This window comes from Rhinolophus ferrumequinum, chromosome 25 (assembly GCF_004115265.2).
Source record: "Rhinolophus ferrumequinum isolate MPI-CBG mRhiFer1 chromosome 25, mRhiFer1_v1.p, whole genome shotgun sequence".
Classification (NCBI taxonomy): Eukaryota; Metazoa; Chordata; class Mammalia; order Chiroptera; family Rhinolophidae; genus Rhinolophus; species Rhinolophus ferrumequinum.
In genome coordinates, this window is record NC_046308.1 from 36,826,576 (window position 1) to 36,844,659 (window position 18,084).

Consider the following 18,084-nt stretch of genomic DNA (forward strand, 5'->3'; position numbering starts at 1 on the left):
CAGCTCTGGAAAGGAAGGAAGGAAGGCAGGAAGGGAGGGAGGGAGAAAGAAAAAGAAAAACAACCTCAGCTCTGGACTCATCTCTTCCAGGAAATTTTCCCTGAGTCATGAATAAAGAAAATTCCATTCCAAACAGTATAGAAAAACTAGTCATTTATTCACTCATTATTAATTTATTCACCAACAAATATCTATGGCTCACCATGCAAGGCCAAGTATAGTATTAGACAGTGAAGAGACAAAGATGAACCAGAGATGATTAGACTTGGAGTATTTCAATGCTGGATCGCTGTGTCCTTGAATCCCAAAACCATGCTAATCACCATTTTCTCCACTTTTTTCTTCCCAGGGTTAAAGAGAAGAAAGGGGTCTGATGATCCTCTTTGTATTTTCAACTTTGCACAGTTAAAATCCACAAGCTGCGGCCTTCTCAGCCCATTGCCACCTACCACATCGGAGAGAATTCCAGTCCTAAAGGTGCTATTCTCTGAATGTGGACAGGTAGATTTGGGGTGGGGAACGTGAAAAGGGAAGATGCCACAACGGCCTGGTATGCTCATCTCCTCTAATCCGAGCCAGAGCAGCCATTTTCCAACCACCATTTCCAAATCACATACTGTATGAGGAGTCCGCGTGTGGCTCCAGGCCGTGTGAGTCTATAACTTCCTACTCTCACGCACTTACCCACTCCACCCGTGAGACACTCACAGAACAGTAACAATAGTCCTTCATCCGTGCACAGCAAGGAGAAGTTTACAAAACATTTTCACATGTATTACTCGAGACCTTCCATTAACCCACAGATATCCCTTCCACGGATGGAGAAATTGAAACACAGAGGTGAAGTGAGGTGTTCAAGATTCCTCAGCTAATAAATGATAGAACTCTACTGCCTCTAAATGCCACCTCCCTCTCAGGGAATCTTGTTGGGCATTTACACTTGATTGGTTCTTTTCTTTCCAAGAAGCCTTCCATTTCTAAGGCCTGAAAATGACAGGATTGTGTTTTAGCCATAATCCAGACAGATTCCAACAGGAGGCAGTATATCAGTGATTAAGAGTAGAGATTTGAATCAGACAAATTTGGGTTTAAATTCAGTCTGTCTTTTTCTGCATATATGCTTATATTCTTCTAATGTAACAAACCACCATTTAAAAGAACTGCCTTAAACTACTCATAGGAAGTGAAAATACTTCCTGATTTTTAAGAGTACATTCATTCCCTGCTTCTACAAAAATGAGGATTCCACTGCATGCTTAGACGACTCTCAGAACCAGGGAAGCCTTCCTTAAATCTAACCAAATCCACCCCATCCCCACGCTGGCCAGCAATGTAGGACTCTTTTCCCCATATTTTGTCCTCAGTTTCCATGATTGAATCTCAAGGTCAAAAGACGGTCTCTTTTAAGGTCTTTCGCATTTAAAAAAGAAAGCTGACAAACCATAATGAACTTTTAGTTCAAGATTAGCTCCCACCAAGAGTGCCTTCTACACTGTGGAAAAGGCAGCAGGACAAAAAAAAAAATTGTTATCCCCAGATCCACAAAAAGTCCCAGAACAAAGGTCTGCATCTGCACCTGCAGGGAGAACCACATCCAGTCATTGTACCCAGAAAAGAGAAACGCTGGAAGGCTTAGAATGCTCATCCTATGCATGAACTCGCTGATTCACAATGTCCCCCCAAAGACACATAGCTCACTCTGTTCCTATCTATGCCTTTGCCCAGATTGTTTCCCTTTCCTGATCACATGCCCCAACCTCATAATTTTCCTACCGTTTTCTACTGCTTATCTGGTATTTGTCCCCGTTTGAGTATCTTCCTTCCATAGGTCTCTCTCCTCCTTTTTGTACAATCATTACCACATGGCACACATAGTATATGTCTTCCAATGGTTCTATCTCTTCAGTAGGAGTGAAACTCATGTCTTAATTTCTTATCCAACTCTCCTCCCACCCTCCTTCAACTCCCATATCCCCTCATCCTATCCAGATGCCCCCCACCCCCCACACTTCCCCCTGGAGCACATCATCATGAGTTGACACCAGACTGAGCTTACAAGAACATTCAACAAGTACTTGTGAATTGAAACAAATGAAATCGAATAGGTTGGGAGGAGGAGTCCCAGGGAAGGTGGCCAATCCCTCAGTTGCCCCACACAAGAGCACAGACGACTGTTAAGAAACAGGGCCCTAGAGTCTGAAAGTAAGTGGATGGGGTCCATGGCATAGTGAACCAGTGAGGACTGCCCCCTCCACCTGGCAATGGGCTTGGCTCAAAAACAACTCCTGGCCAACGCTGTGTGGAGCTGCCCTACGGTTTTCTATACTGATTCCCTGCATAGGGAAAGTGAACTTCCCCCACTACTCAGGTGCCACATTTACTCAGGCAAAAATGTTGCTGGCACACACCATAGCGGCACGGACCAGGCCTAGATAGATATCTAAAGACTCTCTGTGGTAGGAAATGTGACTCACTCTAAAGAAAACTCCACCACCTCTTCTAGATATGTGGGCCAGGAAAGGCAACCTGGTACAGCCAAAAATAAAATAATAAAAATTGAAATGGAATACAGAAATATAAATCTAAGTGAAGAAGCCACTTCACCTCTCCAGCCTTCTGCTATCTCCATCTGTAAAATGGGAATAATAGTAATATCTACCTCAAAGAGTTTGTGTGAGGACTAAATTTGGAGATAGTCCCTGAAGTGCTCACCATAATGACCTGCACATAAAAGAGGCACAATAATATTACCTGCCATAGTCTTTACTATTCATTTTGCTGTGAGGATCAAATGAGACGGAATGCAGCGTGAAGCCCCTTGCAAACGTATTACACATACATTAAAATCACTGGCCCCTAGCCATGGGTTGGGGAGATGGGTGACAAGAGTGGAAGCCTAAGTGCCACTATAGCCCCTGTGCCCGGTGCAGCACTGCCTGAAGCCCACTGGGGTGAAGGGCTCCTGCTTTCCTTCGAAGTTTCCGCCAGGATGCCCTGGGCTCCGGACGGTTCTGGGGAGTGGGGGGAGGACAGGGGAAGAAAGGCCGGTGTTGGAACAGAGACGTACCTGCTTTCACTGCACTCCTTCCGCTCCCTCACCCTCAGCCACTTGCGGAGGAGGAAGCGTTTTCGGCGCGGGGAAGCGCTGGGTGTGGAGCAGTTGGACCACGGGGTGTCCTCGTCGCTGGAGGGCGTGATCTCGATGGCCGGCAGCTGCAGGAACTCCTTGCCAGGAGCCAAGACGCCGGGCAGGTCCCGGGTCAGCCCGGCCTCTAGGCTCTGCTCGTGCACGTTCTTCGTGCGATGCATCTTAAAGCGCCGGCGGCGGAGCGTGGGGGTAGACGAGCTGGACCATACCGGGCTGCCCTCGGGCGCGCCCTGTGGCCCGGCCACCTGCAGGGAGGGCAGCTGCAGGTTCTCCATCAGGTTGGCCGCCGGCATGGGTTCGCGTCGCCGCTGCGCTCCCGCCGGCCGCGTCCTGCTCCCCCCTCGCCCAGGGCACTCGGCCCGCTCACGTTGGGTAACGCTCGCGGCTCGAGCTGCAGGAAGATCAAGTTCCTCTCCGGAGCGCCGCGGGGAGCTAGTGCCAGGGCCCGCGGCGCAGCCAGGCGCGCGGCCGCCGGGAGGCTAACTTTTCCGCGCGCGGCTCCTCCGGCGGTGCGCGCCTGCCAACCACCCGGCCGCCCTCCTGGGGCTCCCCGCGCGCGCCCGCTCGTTTTTCTATCGCGGCTCTCCCTCGCTCGCTGGCGTCTGTGGCTTAGCGGGACTCGCAGCCCGCGGCCCCAGGGGGCGGCTCAGCAAACTCTCAACGGTTTGCGTGCGGTAGACCACGTTGGAGAGCTGGTTCGGTGCTGCAGGGAGGCAGAGAGCAGGAGGAAGAGGCAGAGGTGGGAGGAAAAGGAAAGAGAGAAAGAGGAGAAGGGAAACGCTGGATAAAAACAAACAAAATGAGCGGGGGGCGGGGGTGGTGGTGTGAGGGGAGGTCATATCTGTCCAGAAAGGGCAGGCACTGGCAGCGACAGCTAGTGTAACTGTACACGGACTCCCTTGGGAGGGACTCTACCTCCGAGTTAAGGCTGCTCCAATCAGCCTAATGAAATAGGAGCACAAACCAAACTTTCTCAAAGCGACGATTGGCCAGGCAGCTCTCATTAATCTCACTCCCTGCTTTTCCTGGGAGAAAAGGGGGTGGGTAGGCGGAAGGGAGGAATCAAGGAATTCAGTCCTCACTCTCCAAGGCCACCCATGATACATGGTTGAGGGAAAACTAGGGGGTTTTTCCCGCTGGATCTCTTCTCCTTAAAAAGGTGCCTTCTTTGAACTATTTGGGGTGCAGGTGGGGGCACAAAAAGCCTAGGCATAGTCAGAGGGAGACAGCTAGTTTCCTGGAGGCTGCTTCCAAAATGAGAAGCTGAGAAGAAAGGACAGTTCTCCTGTGGAATAAGCTGAGACAGCAGACATGACATACCAAGGAAAGACAGACATAGGATCTCAGAGACACAGGACGCACAGGACCAGTAAGGAAAAGGGATTGATCCCTGTACATCTTGAGCATTCCTGTCAATACCATAGCTTCATCCCAAGCAAAGAATCAAATTACAGGGTAAGCATCCAGCAAATCTCCAGGGCGCACAGGGTGCTCCCTTTGTGTTCCTGGGGAATGATTCAATTCCTGCATGCACTGGGTCACAAAAAGTCTAGTATGTCCGCAGGTCATGGAACCTAGGAATTTTGGGTCAGTCCTGTAGTGTCCCTAACTATGCTGACTCCCCTCACTCCGGAGACCCAGGTACCACTGACAGATTGACCCTAGAAGTGGTGCACCCTACTGAGCACTCTGTGTCAGGACTGAGTCTAAACCAGCCTAGCTCCAGCAGAGGTTGTATCTGTCACCCATTCTCCTCCCTCCCAGCCCAGTACATTTGTGTCTCTGGAGAGTTCTGCAAATGAAAACTGAAATAGAGACCCTAGCTTTCAAATAGACCGGGAGGAGCACAAAAGAATGCACCATTAAGTCCACAATCTGATTCACCTACTCTTCTCTGCTCCTCTGTGAGTCTAATTTCCAATTGGAGCCAGTGCCCAGCTTCTCTGCCAGTGAGATGTTCGTGGGAACGTTTCACAGCTGTCCCAAAACTGAGGAAAAAACACATCCCTAGAGATCACAAGAACTCATTGCAAGGACATAGGTTTCTGCAGTTTACCAAGACATCACATGTGACAGCTGGCCATGGGTCCATCTTGCCCTGCAATGACACATGGAGGAGAGCTCAAGGCATCTTGACATGGCACAACATCCAAGAGGCTGGGGAAACTGAGGGGAGTACTTTTTGCTCAGGGAGAAAGATGCTGGGGCCTAAAAGCCAAGGCCAGGCCTACCCATAAATGACTCCCAGGAACATAAGGTCCATCTTATTTCTGAGTCTCCACATCCGGCCACTGGCTTTCTCAAGGGTGGTTTAGTGTCACTCTATTTTAATTCCCGGATGTGGCACAGGAAGGAGAAACCCCTTCCCATCAGGTGTCAGACCTGGCAAGAAGCAGGACACTTCTTCCAGCTCCAGGAATGACAAGGAGGCTGGACTGTCACCCCAAACTTCAGGATCCGGAGTTAAACGAAGGCACCACAGATATGCTTACTGCCTTGGATTTCCTCCAAGGACAAAGGCTCTGCAGGGGATCTGATAACTTCCCGGTTCAAGGACTTGCCTGTAGAGGGGGCTATTGAAGTAGGAGACTGGGGTCTCAGGTGTTTAAGGAGAGAAGGGACTCTGGGATGCTACGTGCACTTAGCAGCTAAAAAACAAAACAAACAAATTTTTAAAACTAGGAAGTTCCACAATACAGGGGCCAAAAGATTCAACGGATATTTTGGGGAAAGGAAGATTGACAGGGGAGCAAGCCCCACTAAAGTTTATGGTGAGCCCTCTGAATTTAAATGTATGCCTCTTAAAAGGAAGAATAGTTGCTAGCTCTCTCTTCTCACACACTTCAGCCACTTTTTCCAACCACAATGGATTCTGCACCTAAAATCTAAATTCCTATGAGATTTAATTTAAGCCCAAGGCACAGTAGTAGTTGACAATGACTATTTACATTTCACCTGGCCTGAGGAAAAACTTCCTCCAAACTCAATCTGAAATGGTTACAGTTGGCTGAGAAGCAGATACCCAGAGTACCCGAAGTCTGTGAACACTGCCCTTGTTCACTTCTACCTACGGTCCCTTCTTTGCTCCAAGCCATAACTTTTTCATGCATTAAAACCCTATTCAAAACCCCTCCCCCCAGCCTTTTCTGTTTATTTTTTACTATGGCACTATCAAGTAAGATGATAAAAGGGACACTGCTTTGAAAAATGAAATGCTCTACAACTGCGAGTCATCATTACTGTTAAGACTATAAGTACCTTGAGGGAAGAACGAACTTTCTCCTTCCTTTGATTCTCTCCATTGTCCTGTATGTTTTGTTTGTATAGTAACTTTCACACTTAGTAAAATGGCTTTCATGTAGTAAATGGCTTTCATGCGTAATATTTTATCTTCCCAGAAACCTAGGAGTGACGTATCACTGTATCTACGGTCATAGATAAGTAACAATAACAGTAATCAATGACAAAGCCAAAACTTGAACTGGGTCTTCTGAAGCCAGTTAGAGGCCACCGAAATCTCATCAAATGCATGAGCTCTGGAAAGCAGGTCTCCTGTAGCTCCAGCCCTGACTAGTTTGGTATATCACAAAATGACATGTCAATTGTTTTACAAGTGGGGAAACGGAAGTGCAAAGTTTTGAAAAACTATTTGCCAAAGCAACTGGTGTGAGAGCATCAAGACCAGAGAGTTTCCAGGACCTGCTTTAGAATCTCAGCCACCGCATTCCTCACTAAGCCTCTCCCCTCCCCACCTCTCTTCTATATTTGGCCCTCAGCAGACTTCCTGGTTCTCTGTGAAACTGGCCTCACCTCTGTCCTCTCAGACAGGTGGTAGCCAGCACAACCTGGCCCTCCCCTCCCCCCACCCAGCTGCCAGGCCTCTGACTTAAATGCAAGGAGCTCAAATTACCAAGCAACTGTTGTTTATTCTCAGCTGTTAAGGCTCCCTTTCCCTACAGACACAAGACACCCAACACCTGTTTATTCCTTCTGGAGGCACAGAAACTACATGGGTCCATTATTCAGCTGAAACTTCCAGGAGGGAACATAAGTGAAAAAAAGCAGCTATGAAGCTAGATTTCTCCTTGGTGCACATCCACATGAGTGTGAGGCAAAAGGGGCAGGCCCCCACCAACCCACCGGCCCAGGGAGTCCAAGGGCAGACAGCTCCCAAGAGCACAGACAGGAATGTACCCTCCAACACTGCTGTCACAAGACACACAATTCCCCCCACCCCCACGGTTAGGACTCAGAGTCTGTGTCCCACACAACATTCAGAATAGCCAAGGTCTGGCCCCCATTCCAGGTAAGCAAGCTGGCAGTGGGCAGACCTGAAGTGGAACTTGTGGCTATTGGGGACTCAGGAAATACTGATAAAATGTGAACAATGCTGTGGGAGGAAAGTTATTAACTGTCTTCAAATACAAAATGAAGGATGGCCAGATATTATTCTCTAGCTCTCTGTCTGTTGCTGAGCAAGAGGAAATGAGTTTGTGTGGTGCTCAGTGTGGGAGATTCAGGTTAGATGATAAACATTTACTGAGAGTAAGGCCAGTTAAGGACTGGAATGTATGACCCAGGATGGTTAGAGAGTGACTTCCTCTGCACATCTCTAAAGGTAACTGGAGCCTGGTTAGAGGCAGTAACAGGAAAGAGATTATCTCTTAAAGGCCTAGTCCCTACCCTGCCATTGTGAGTCAACAACACATTTACTTATGCCTTTACTTAAATAAAGACAAAGTTTATTTAAACTGACACATTTCTTGTTCCAGACATTTTGATTATTGGATACTAAGCACCTCCATGAAACCCACAAGCAGCTTTAAGATTTTCCACAGTGAAAGACAAATACAGGGATCAATCACTAGAGTGGTGATGGGGCAAGGAACCGGGTGGGCATGGGGAGTAGGGGGCAAGAGAAAGAATTGGAGAGCATAAGCATCGATGCCTCCCATGGTATCTCATTTCTGTTACTTCCACTAATCCCTACCTTATTTCCCCATGGAGAGCAAGCTGCTGAAGAAGTCAGAGGAAAGCACTGAATTTGTGTGGCTAGAGGAGGGTGGACAGTGCTGGTGAAACCAATTTAAATGAAACCACAGTTGGTTGGCCAGCATGTCCAGCTTCTCCTTCTGAGGAAGAGGGAGAAAATGCTGCAAGACTTATGGAATCTCAGTTCCTGAGGACAGAGAGCTGATGAAACCTCTCAACAGTGGGGAATGCACAAGGTTGCCACAGCATTTCCGCTAGCCTTCAGCAGGGGCCACGGTGAGCAATGACGTCACCTCAGGAGGCCTGTCATTAGATAAACCTCTCTGGTTTAATTGCTCATTAAAAGGCTTAAGAGTCAAAGAAGAATGTTTGCACAACATTTGGCTGCCCCTGTTCCTGACACCAAGATACCGAGGTACAGACCAACATCATTTCTTGTCCTCTAAATCTTACAAGGACAGTCTTTGTGCAAGGAAGACAGGTGGCATGCTCTGCATATTCTCCTGCTTTCCTCGGAAAATTCCCCAAATACTATCTGCACTACTCACTAATGATTATGTGCACAGACCCAAAGGCATACTATCTGAGCCTCAGACCCCTTTCTACCACTTACCAGCTGTTTGATTTGGAGATGTTATTTAACTTCTCTGTGCCTCAGTTTCCTCATCTGTAAAAATCTCCCTTCTGGGGTTGTTGTGAGCATTAGAACAGTGTGGCACACTAAGAACAGTGCTTGGTACACAGGAAGTGCTCTTGAAGTGTTAGTCTTTGTTATATCTAATTAAGCCTCCTTTACAATACCCTTGTTAGGAAACAGGACCATTCATGTTGATTTCCAATTCAGTTTAATTCAACAAGAATTTGTTAAGCTAGGGCATTGGGTGAGCCTCCTTTCTGAGTAAGTAACAGGGATACATCAAAACAAATAAGACAGTGTGTGCATTGGAGCACACAGTCTAGCAAAGCAGATTTAATTCAGTGCAAAATATAAGTGCAAATGAGGTGTAAATGAAAAGATCTATAAATTTTAACTAGAGGGAAAGAGGTGGTCTAGGCAGGCTGTATGGAGGAATTCATATTTAAAACAAAGTATGAATTTCAGTAGAAAAGAAGAATAGGGCATTGTAGAATAAAGGAACAGTTTGAGTGAAGGCACTGAGGAATAGAAACTCATGGAGAGTTTTTGAAAACAGGGAGAGACGTCAGGGCATGTGGAAGGACACAAAAGGAGATGAGGTTGGACAAACAAGAGGGTCAGGGTGTGGTGAGTGTTAAAAGTTTAGATTTTATTCTATAAACAAAGGAATGCCATTCAAGTATTTTTAGGGGGGTGGGGGTAGGGGCAGTGACATTGTAGACCTGTATTTGAAGAACGTCCATTCTGATGACAGTGTGAAATAGGTAGGGGAGAAGCAAAAGATACGACACACAGAGGCCAATTCGGGGACTATTATTCAATCAGTCCATATTTTTGGAATATTGACTATATGCATGGCAAACAGTTCAGGACAGAGATGGAGAAAATCTGAAATAGGGCAGGAGAAAAATGTGGAGTGAGAGAGGTGGGCAAGGCAAAGTAAAGCTCTATGAAGATTGATTCAGAGATGTAGATTGGAAAGAAAACAAGAATGAGTAATGATTGGGAAGTCAAAGGAGGAAAAGAGCCAACATCTATTGAATGACTACTGCAGACCAGGCACTGATCTGCGTGCAACATGCACAAAATCCCATTTGACCCTCCCAACTACCCTGAAAAATAGATATCAGAAGCTCCATTTGAGAATGAGAGATTTTAGAAGGTGACTTGCCCAAATTCATACAGCAAGCAAGTGGCAGATGAGCACAAATTCAAATAAGGGCCTTTAAAACTTTAAAACTCCGATGCCAAACGCTGTAATGAAGTCAGGCAGCAGGAAGACAGACATGTGGACGGAAAAGGTACCACATGTTAAACGTGACAAACTCAGGAAACTGAAAATAACCACATAAGGTGGTGTGAACATAAAAAAAAAGAAAAAAAATCATAACTAAGGTGTGCCATGGCGGGAAGTCACATCTTTAGCGTGGAGCTTCCTTCATAGTCAATCTTCACCTTAAGTGAATCTATCTACTGTCTTTTTGCACCTAAAACGACATCCTTGGATTGCCAGTGATCCCTTTTTCTGGACCAGAGCAGGAAACTACAGAATCCCTCACTGTTATTCTTGTCCCCTGATGACCATCTCTAGTGCTGTAAAAAGTAAACTATTAACTGTCCTGTACCACCTGTGTGAAAGAAGTACCTGTCTCTCCAGTTTACTTTTATCCAATCCCAGGGATTTCCCCGCTTTGCTTTCTCCCACCCCCCTAATCTACCACCAATGAATTTCAAGTAATCCTCCTCCTTTGAGTCTATATATAAAATAAGCTGCAAACCACCATTTTGCGGAGTATTTTCTCAACCCGTTGAGATTTCACTTCCCAGCAATTGTCGTCAGTTTGACTCAAATAAACTCTTATATGCTTTCTCTTAGGCTGGATGTTTTTTCGTCGACAGATACAATTCTACTATATTTTGTAATTAGGTCATTGATGACCTCTGAGAGAACAATTTCAGTGGAGCTACCAAAAAAAAACCCAAAAAACAGAAACAAAACAAAACAAAAAAAACACACGCAATTGCTGTAGGTTAAAGGGTAAGTAGGGAATGAATAAATGGAGGCTGCAAGATTAAACTGCTCTTTCCAGAAATCAGGAATTAAAAGGACTGAGAGATATCTTTTTGCTCTCAAATAAGTATTGAGCATCTACTATGTGTTAAACACTCCTGTAGGACCTGAAATTAGATTGTGAAATGTTACGTGTGTGTGTGTGTGTGTATGTGCGTCTTTTACTGTTGGTAGATGTATGTTTCAAAGGAACAAAATTGACTGTGATTATGCCATTTAAAATGAAATTCTGCCTATATCTGCTAAGAAAATTGAAGCTTCATGGTGTACCTGGTAATCTATCAAATCAATCAAAAAGTATTTAATATGCCCAGACTCTAAGCATACCATAATACTGGGTACTCTAAAGAGTTTCTGTAAAACTATTCATTTATTCCTAAAAATAACTTGAATGCCTATTAAAGATGACCCTGGCCTCAGTTTTTTCAAATCGGTGTTGGGGGGCGGGGACCGGGGGAAGGCAGTAAACCAACCCAAGACCTAAAATTTGGTAAGAAAATCCACTTCAGTAGAAGAATGTACCAAATGCAGTATGAGCCCAGAGGAGAGAGATCTTGATCCAGAGAGAACTTCACAGAAGAGAGCGTACCTATCCAACGTTAAAGGTTAGCAGAGGAGTTTTCCGGGTAGACCAACGAGGGCATGTTTCAGGCAGAGGGACCACACATGCAAAGGCACCAACCTGTAAAAGACAGCATGGTGTCTTCTTGGAATTACAAAAAGAACAGTTTGACTGGATCATAATGTTTAGTTGGGTGAGGGTTGAGAGCAAGAGATAGTATTTACTATTAGTCTTCTTTCATTCACCCATTCAACATGTATTTATTGAGCAGTCCATGATCTGGGTGCTGGAAAACGGGGACACAAGCAAGTCTGTGCCCTGGAAAAATTTACATCTTGGTGATCACAAAATTTCAGAATGACAGAACAGAGAATTCAAAGATCTAGTCCAACCATCACTTTATCTCCACTGTTCATTCTGTTTCTCAGATTAGACAATGGAGGCACAGGGACTTGTTCTTTTTTTTTTTTTTTTTTCTTTTTAAACAGATTTTAACTCAGATCACATCCAAAAGGCAAGGCTTCATAGATGATTAAGGGTTCTGCATGATGCAAAGACCAAGACTCAAAGAGCTGGAAGTTCAACTCACTCAAAGAGAATGACTCCAAAGCTCTAGAAAATGATCCCTTTCAAATGTTAAAACCACCTCCTGAGCCTTGTATTTCTGACTGGAACTCAGACTATTCCACCTCCCCTAAATCAGGAAAGTAGGTACTTTTCACAGGCAAGCAAACCAGGATCCAGAGAGGCTGAGGTGCTTTGAGCAGCATGCTGCTAATTGCTTCTAGGGTTGAGCAGAAGAGTGGTAACTTACCACCCTGAGATATAATGCTGAAACTGTAAAAATTGTCCAGTTTGTTTTAATTAGATAAAACAGCATACTTCCCAAGCACCGGAGGGATATTAGTTTTTACATACCATTTCAAACGAAAAATGGGAATTGTTTTATTATGACATAGGAGGAACTGAAGAAGGCTGAGCTAGAGGAGGATTTTCAATGGTGGCCTCTGTAACCCAGCTCTGGATAACCATTCCCACCACACCTGAGTTGTTCATCTTTGTGAGAGGAATGCATCTGGAGGGAGTAACTGTAAATAATTCATTCCTGTACAATTTTGCATTTGGTGTGAGCTCCAGCATTGATGAAAATCACACTGTCGAATGTCCCCACTTTTCAGAAATAGTCTGTTTGCCTCAGCCCTAGATGCACTCTGCCCTCAAGCTGTCATTAGTGGCAAGTGCCAAGGCTTACATTTCCCCCACCTCTCCTCTAGGAGCTGAGATTGGACCATTGCCCTCACAATTCGCCTCAATTCAGTGACGGCGTGGCATTTTACTACCCTGAAATTGGGATTTGGGGATCAGTTATGCTGAGTGATCTCTGAGGTCTCTGAGTCTATAAACTGGAAAGGTCTATTTTGCTTTAAGCAATGCTGGTGTATGAAAATGCAGTTTTAAAATACATGAGTTGGAAGGATCATTCATATAATACAAATCATTTGTTTTACAAAAAGGATTCATTAAAATAGATTGTTCCTTTACATGTGTGAATATTTTTATTAAATTAATCAACATAAATAAGGCACACTCTAGAGGGAAGCCACCTGTTGAATAACTTAGAATGTCCAAATTAACATGAAATGTTACTACACATTCAGAGATCTTGTTTCTCTGTTTCTAAAATTTGGTAAGAAAATCCACTTCAGTAGAAGAATGTACCAAATGCAGTATGAGCCCAGAGGAGAGAGATCTTGATCCAGAGAGAACTTCACAGAAGAGAGCGTACTACACATTCAGAGATCTTGTTTCTCTGTATTTCCAGGAAAAGAAAGCACTTTATTTTCCATACCTTCAACCACTCCCTTGATGTAAGCTGGTAGTTTTGGAAGACAAATATTAACTCTGACAGAAAATTCTATGAGCAATAGACCTTTCTTAGATGATAGAATTATAGGCTTGGAAGAAACATTAGATATTTAGTCTAATGCTCATCCTTCTCCCACCCTGTGCTATGTTCACAGATGAGAAACTGAGGCACAGGCAAGATAATCTTGGACCAGGGTCATAAAGCTGGAACTGAAATTGCTTTCTGTAAATCAAACATCTTTTGGTCAAATTCTACCTTAATTACTTACAGTTTTATTTTGGAATTAGTATTTTAGCCTCAAATAATAATTTAAAAACCAGTGAGCCCAAACCCTCATTCTGCTTTTGTCTGCACACATTCTTTATGCATCTAATTCCTTCATAAGCCCCCACAGAGCAGAAGTTAATCAAACACAAATACCTCACTAGAACTAATCCCAACATGTGGATGTTTAGATTTGCACAAAAGATATAACAGACTGGTTATTCGCTTTTGGAAAGGTCTTTTTTGCTTTACACAAATATAACCCCTTTATGTGGGGAATGCCCCTAATGCATTTTAAGTATTACTTGATTTATACACAATTTTTGAACACCATCACTACTTAATACAAGTATGTTTGTCAATAATCAACTTTCATGCTTTTACCCTTTCAGTTCAAAGCTAATATATAATAATGAGAACTGGAACCAAATGAAAAATCTACTTCAGTCAGGAATAGATTAGAAATGTCTCAATGTCCTAAACATTTTCAGATTCACCTATGATTCCTTGAGCCAGACACCATATTTTCTCATTTAAGCCTCATAAAAATCCTTTGAGGTAAGTGTCATTTCACCCATTTTAGAAGTGAGGAAACTGAGGTCCAGATTGATTAAGAACTTTAGGTGTCAATATGTGGTTCAAAGTCAAGTATTCTGTGTCTAAAACCAGAGTTTTCACCACTGTACTGTCTTACTCAATTTCAGCTTCCTGTAGAACATATATTTTCAGCTACATTCAAAATGGTTCCCTCTGTCACTTTTTGTGAAGACTTTTATTTGATTTGCAATTTGGTAAATAAATTAATTTTCTGCCAACTGATATACTTTGTTTCCCTGTTTAATTCAGTCAGTTTCTATTTGTTCCCTAACTAAAACATGCCACAAAGTTAATATTAATTTTTTGGGAGTTCCTATTGAATGCTAAATATTTTAAAAAGAAACGCTATCCCAAATATTTAGAATTCATTTGTTAGAAATACTTGCAGGAAATACTTTTCATGGCATGTTCAGGCCATCTAAGCTGTTTCTCATTTGTAACAAATAATGTCAATGTAGCCCTAATTCCTAATGTGTATCCAAGTGTCTCTAATACTTCTTACCTGTCAGGAAGTCAACCTGTAGCTCTGAGGGAGTCAGCAGGGCTCTGCAAGTGCTGGTGCCTAGCTAGAGGAGGCTCCTGTTATTCAGGATTGTCTACACACTGCTCTAAGCAGTTCTTTCAAGCACACAAAGGAGGAAACACAGAACTCTTCTGACAAATGGGGTAGCCCAGGCTCCACTAAGTTGGTTTGCTTAAAATGAGGCATGTCACCCTCTGCTAAAATGGTACCTTAGTAAAAACACTAAAAGACCTTTAAAACTAACTTCTCTGTGGTCTTCGGGTTCTAATTTGGCTTCCAAGGTAGATGGAACTTGTTTCCAAGATGTAGGAAGTCTGTGGCTCAAATCTTGCTAGCCAGAGCAAAGTCTTCATTCTTGAAGGCATGCTCATATGACCCCGTCCGTGCAAGTTTGCATGTGCATCCTTGGACCTTGGAACCAGGACATTAGGCTCTATCCCCACCATAACCAAAGCTCCACTGCTTAACTCAAAGAACAACCAGTCAGCATGCATTAGTCCCACTGTCCTGAGCCCCACAAGAATACTGAAAATCTAGTTCTCTCTCTCTCTGTCTCTCTCTCTGTCTCTCTTTCTTTCTCTTTCCCTCTCTCTCTCTCTCTCTCTCTCTCTCTCTCTCTCTCTCTCTCTCTCTCTCTCACACACACACACACACACACACACACACACACAAAACATTCTTAGGGATACCCACTTCCTTCAGTGACCAGACACTGTTAATCCAAAAACAAATGGACAGTTTTCCACCAACAGAGGTGTTCAAGCAGAGACTGAACCTGTACCTGTTGGGGACATTCTCACATCAAGGTGAGGCTGAGACCAGATGACCTCGGAGGGCACTTCCAAGTCTAAAGTTCTTTACTGTTCCACAGCTTCCAAGGTACTGTAGCAAGTCCGCACATATTCTTACTCTCTTTTCTACTTGTCTGTCCTTTTATGACTTTTCCTTCTTTCCTCCTTTGAGAATGTCCTCCATACTCATTGAAATCAATCCTTACTAGTATAAAAAATGCCTTCGAGCTATTTGCCCCCACTGCTTTTCAACACATCATTTTCTACCCTGTATCATAATTACTAGTGTGCAATTTCCACCTCCCCTCAGACTACAAATGCCATCAAAGCAAGATTTATGTCCCATTCATCTTTGCCATCCTGTTACCGAGATCACTGTCCCTCACACTATATATGCTCAGTAAACATCTGTGAATGAAGAAATGATGGGTGGCAGAGTGGTGAGCGGGGAGAACAAGTCAGAAGATTTGAAGAGGCACCCAGTGCAATTACTTTCTTTTGGTGCAATGTCCTTCTGGAAAGGCCAACACTGAAGAATGTCGTCTGTCTCAGCCCTGCAGCATTCCCAGGGACAGCTCACGGTGATCCTAGTTTCCCTTAGATTATCACGTCACACTCAATTTACATCACATAGGAGGTCACAGGGGAAGCCACCTGGGACTATAGTGCTCTTTTCCCAGAATACGAATTTCTGATTAACTAAAAGCTCAGGTTTCCTAGGTAAGGGTGTTTGGGCTGTGGATCTTTGGGGAGCAATGAACGCATTTGGAAACAGCTGCTTATCTATCAATTCTTAAGAAAACACCAGAATTGGAGTTAAGCAACTGTCTTTCTCTTCCTGGTGAGGATCTCAGCTTAACCATTTCTGAGAGAAGGGATTTTATTCTAGTCTTTCAAAGATCTCCAGGTAAGCAAATTCCAACTTCCCCTCAGGGAAGCCCAGGCCCACTTCAGGTCTGGTGCTCTGTGCACTCCAGAAAATAACCATCCTTTTTCATGGTTTCCTGTCCACAGGATATCTGTCAATCCTGATTATAAGGCCAACATTAAGCCATAATTTAATTTCCCCTAAATGTCTCTTCATTCGATTTGAGTTTCAAAGCAGAAAAATACCTTAGAGGAAGCCAACCCCACATTTTATAGATAAGGAAATCTGCTCAAGAAGTGTCTACTCTATGGCTACCTTTGTTAGCCTGTTGCTGTGCAAAAAGAGGAAGTTAACTCATTAGTTACAGAAGAGTTGAATCCAGAAACTCATTACTATGTACTTAAAAAAAATAAACTTTATTTTAAGAACAGTTTTATCACTATAGTGTACACCTGAAACTAATATAATATTGTATGTCAACCTTAATTGAGAAATAAATTTTAAAAAAAGAACAATTTTTGACTTACAGAAGATTACCACATACTTCTAAACACTAAACGACTTTATCTTTCCTGTTACTGTTTTACTAACTGTGCCTTCTCGCGTCCTATAGTGCATTGTCAAAATAATTTGTTTTCCATTTTATTGGCACTAAATACCTTATATGGGTAAGTGTTTGGCTCAGGTTTCAGGAGCAATTTGCTTGTTTTCTGAGGGGAAATGGTACAAAGAGCAACTTTTTTACACAGGTTCTTCACTGAAGGTGGAAGAGAATTTTATTTAAATTAGACCAATGTCCAAATATAATCATGGTAAGACTAGCTAACATTGACTACCCACTTACTATGAATCAAGCATAATCTCAATTAATCTTCAAATCAATCTAAGGAGTCAGTTGTTATCCCCATTTTCAAATGAGAAAAAATGGGGCTTGGAAATGTCATCGAAAGAAACACAAGTAATCAGCAGCTGGGCTTGGATTTAAACTGAACAATCTGATGCCAGAGCTTATGCTCTCCGCTACTTAGCTTTGTCTCTCCTCTCGTGTGGAATGATCTCCATCTTTAATGCCAGCATCTTGGTCCTGAGTTGGTACCTGATTTGATAACTCATTCATACACCCATACTACACAATTATTGCATGTGCTTTGTACAAAATACCATATGAATTCTTAACATCCATCACATGACCTGTTTGAGATCAGAGGTCCACAGAGGTGTTCAAGCAGAGACTGAACCTGAACCTGTTGGGGACATTCTCTGCAATCTGCAAGTAAATATGGTACTTGCAGATACATACCCTGGACATATGGATTCCCAAAGCTTGGCAAACACATCTGTATATCCTTGACATTTACAGCACACTTTCTAATTATATTAAGCTTATAATAGTCATCTATTTCTTCACTTACAGGAGACAGTATGACCTAGCAATTAAGTGCAAGGGTTCTGGAATTAGAATGTCTGGGTTTAAATCCTGTATCCACCATGTATTAACAAGTTAGTTAATCGCTCAGTACCTCAGTTAGCCCATGTGAAAAATCAGGTTGATAACCATAGCTTATCTCAAGGGCTTGTGAGAAATAAGCCATATAATACACATAAAGCACTTAGCACATCCCCTAGTACATACTAAATGCTAAGAAAAATCCAAGATCGTATTATTTTATGTCTGCAATTGTGTGTAGAAGCATCACATGTCCATGACTAATGTAATAATGTACCTTGGGCAGCAAGGGATGTCTGGTTGCACAGGCGCATAAT

The 18,084-nt window shown here is 43.5% G+C and overlaps 1 protein-coding gene across 21 annotated transcripts in view; it reads right to left on the reverse strand.

Annotated features, from left to right (window-relative positions):
- GRAMD1B (GRAM domain containing 1B) overlaps window positions 1–18,084 on the reverse strand; it is a 240,304-nt gene that overhangs the window by 163,417 nt on the left and 58,803 nt on the right. For 19 of the 21 annotated variants that reach the window (XR_004422118.1, XM_033098291.1, XM_033098283.1 and 16 more), the window contains exon 2: window positions 3,068–3,851. The exons of the other annotated variants lie outside the window; for them this stretch is intronic. Coding sequence is in view for 18 of the 19 variants with exons in the window: in XM_033098291.1 (XP_032954182.1) it covers window positions 3,068–3,441 (374 nt within the window). In the remaining variant the exon portion in view is untranslated. The remainder of the gene's footprint in view (window positions 1–3,067; window positions 3,852–18,084) is intronic. 21 annotated transcript variants of the gene reach the window in all.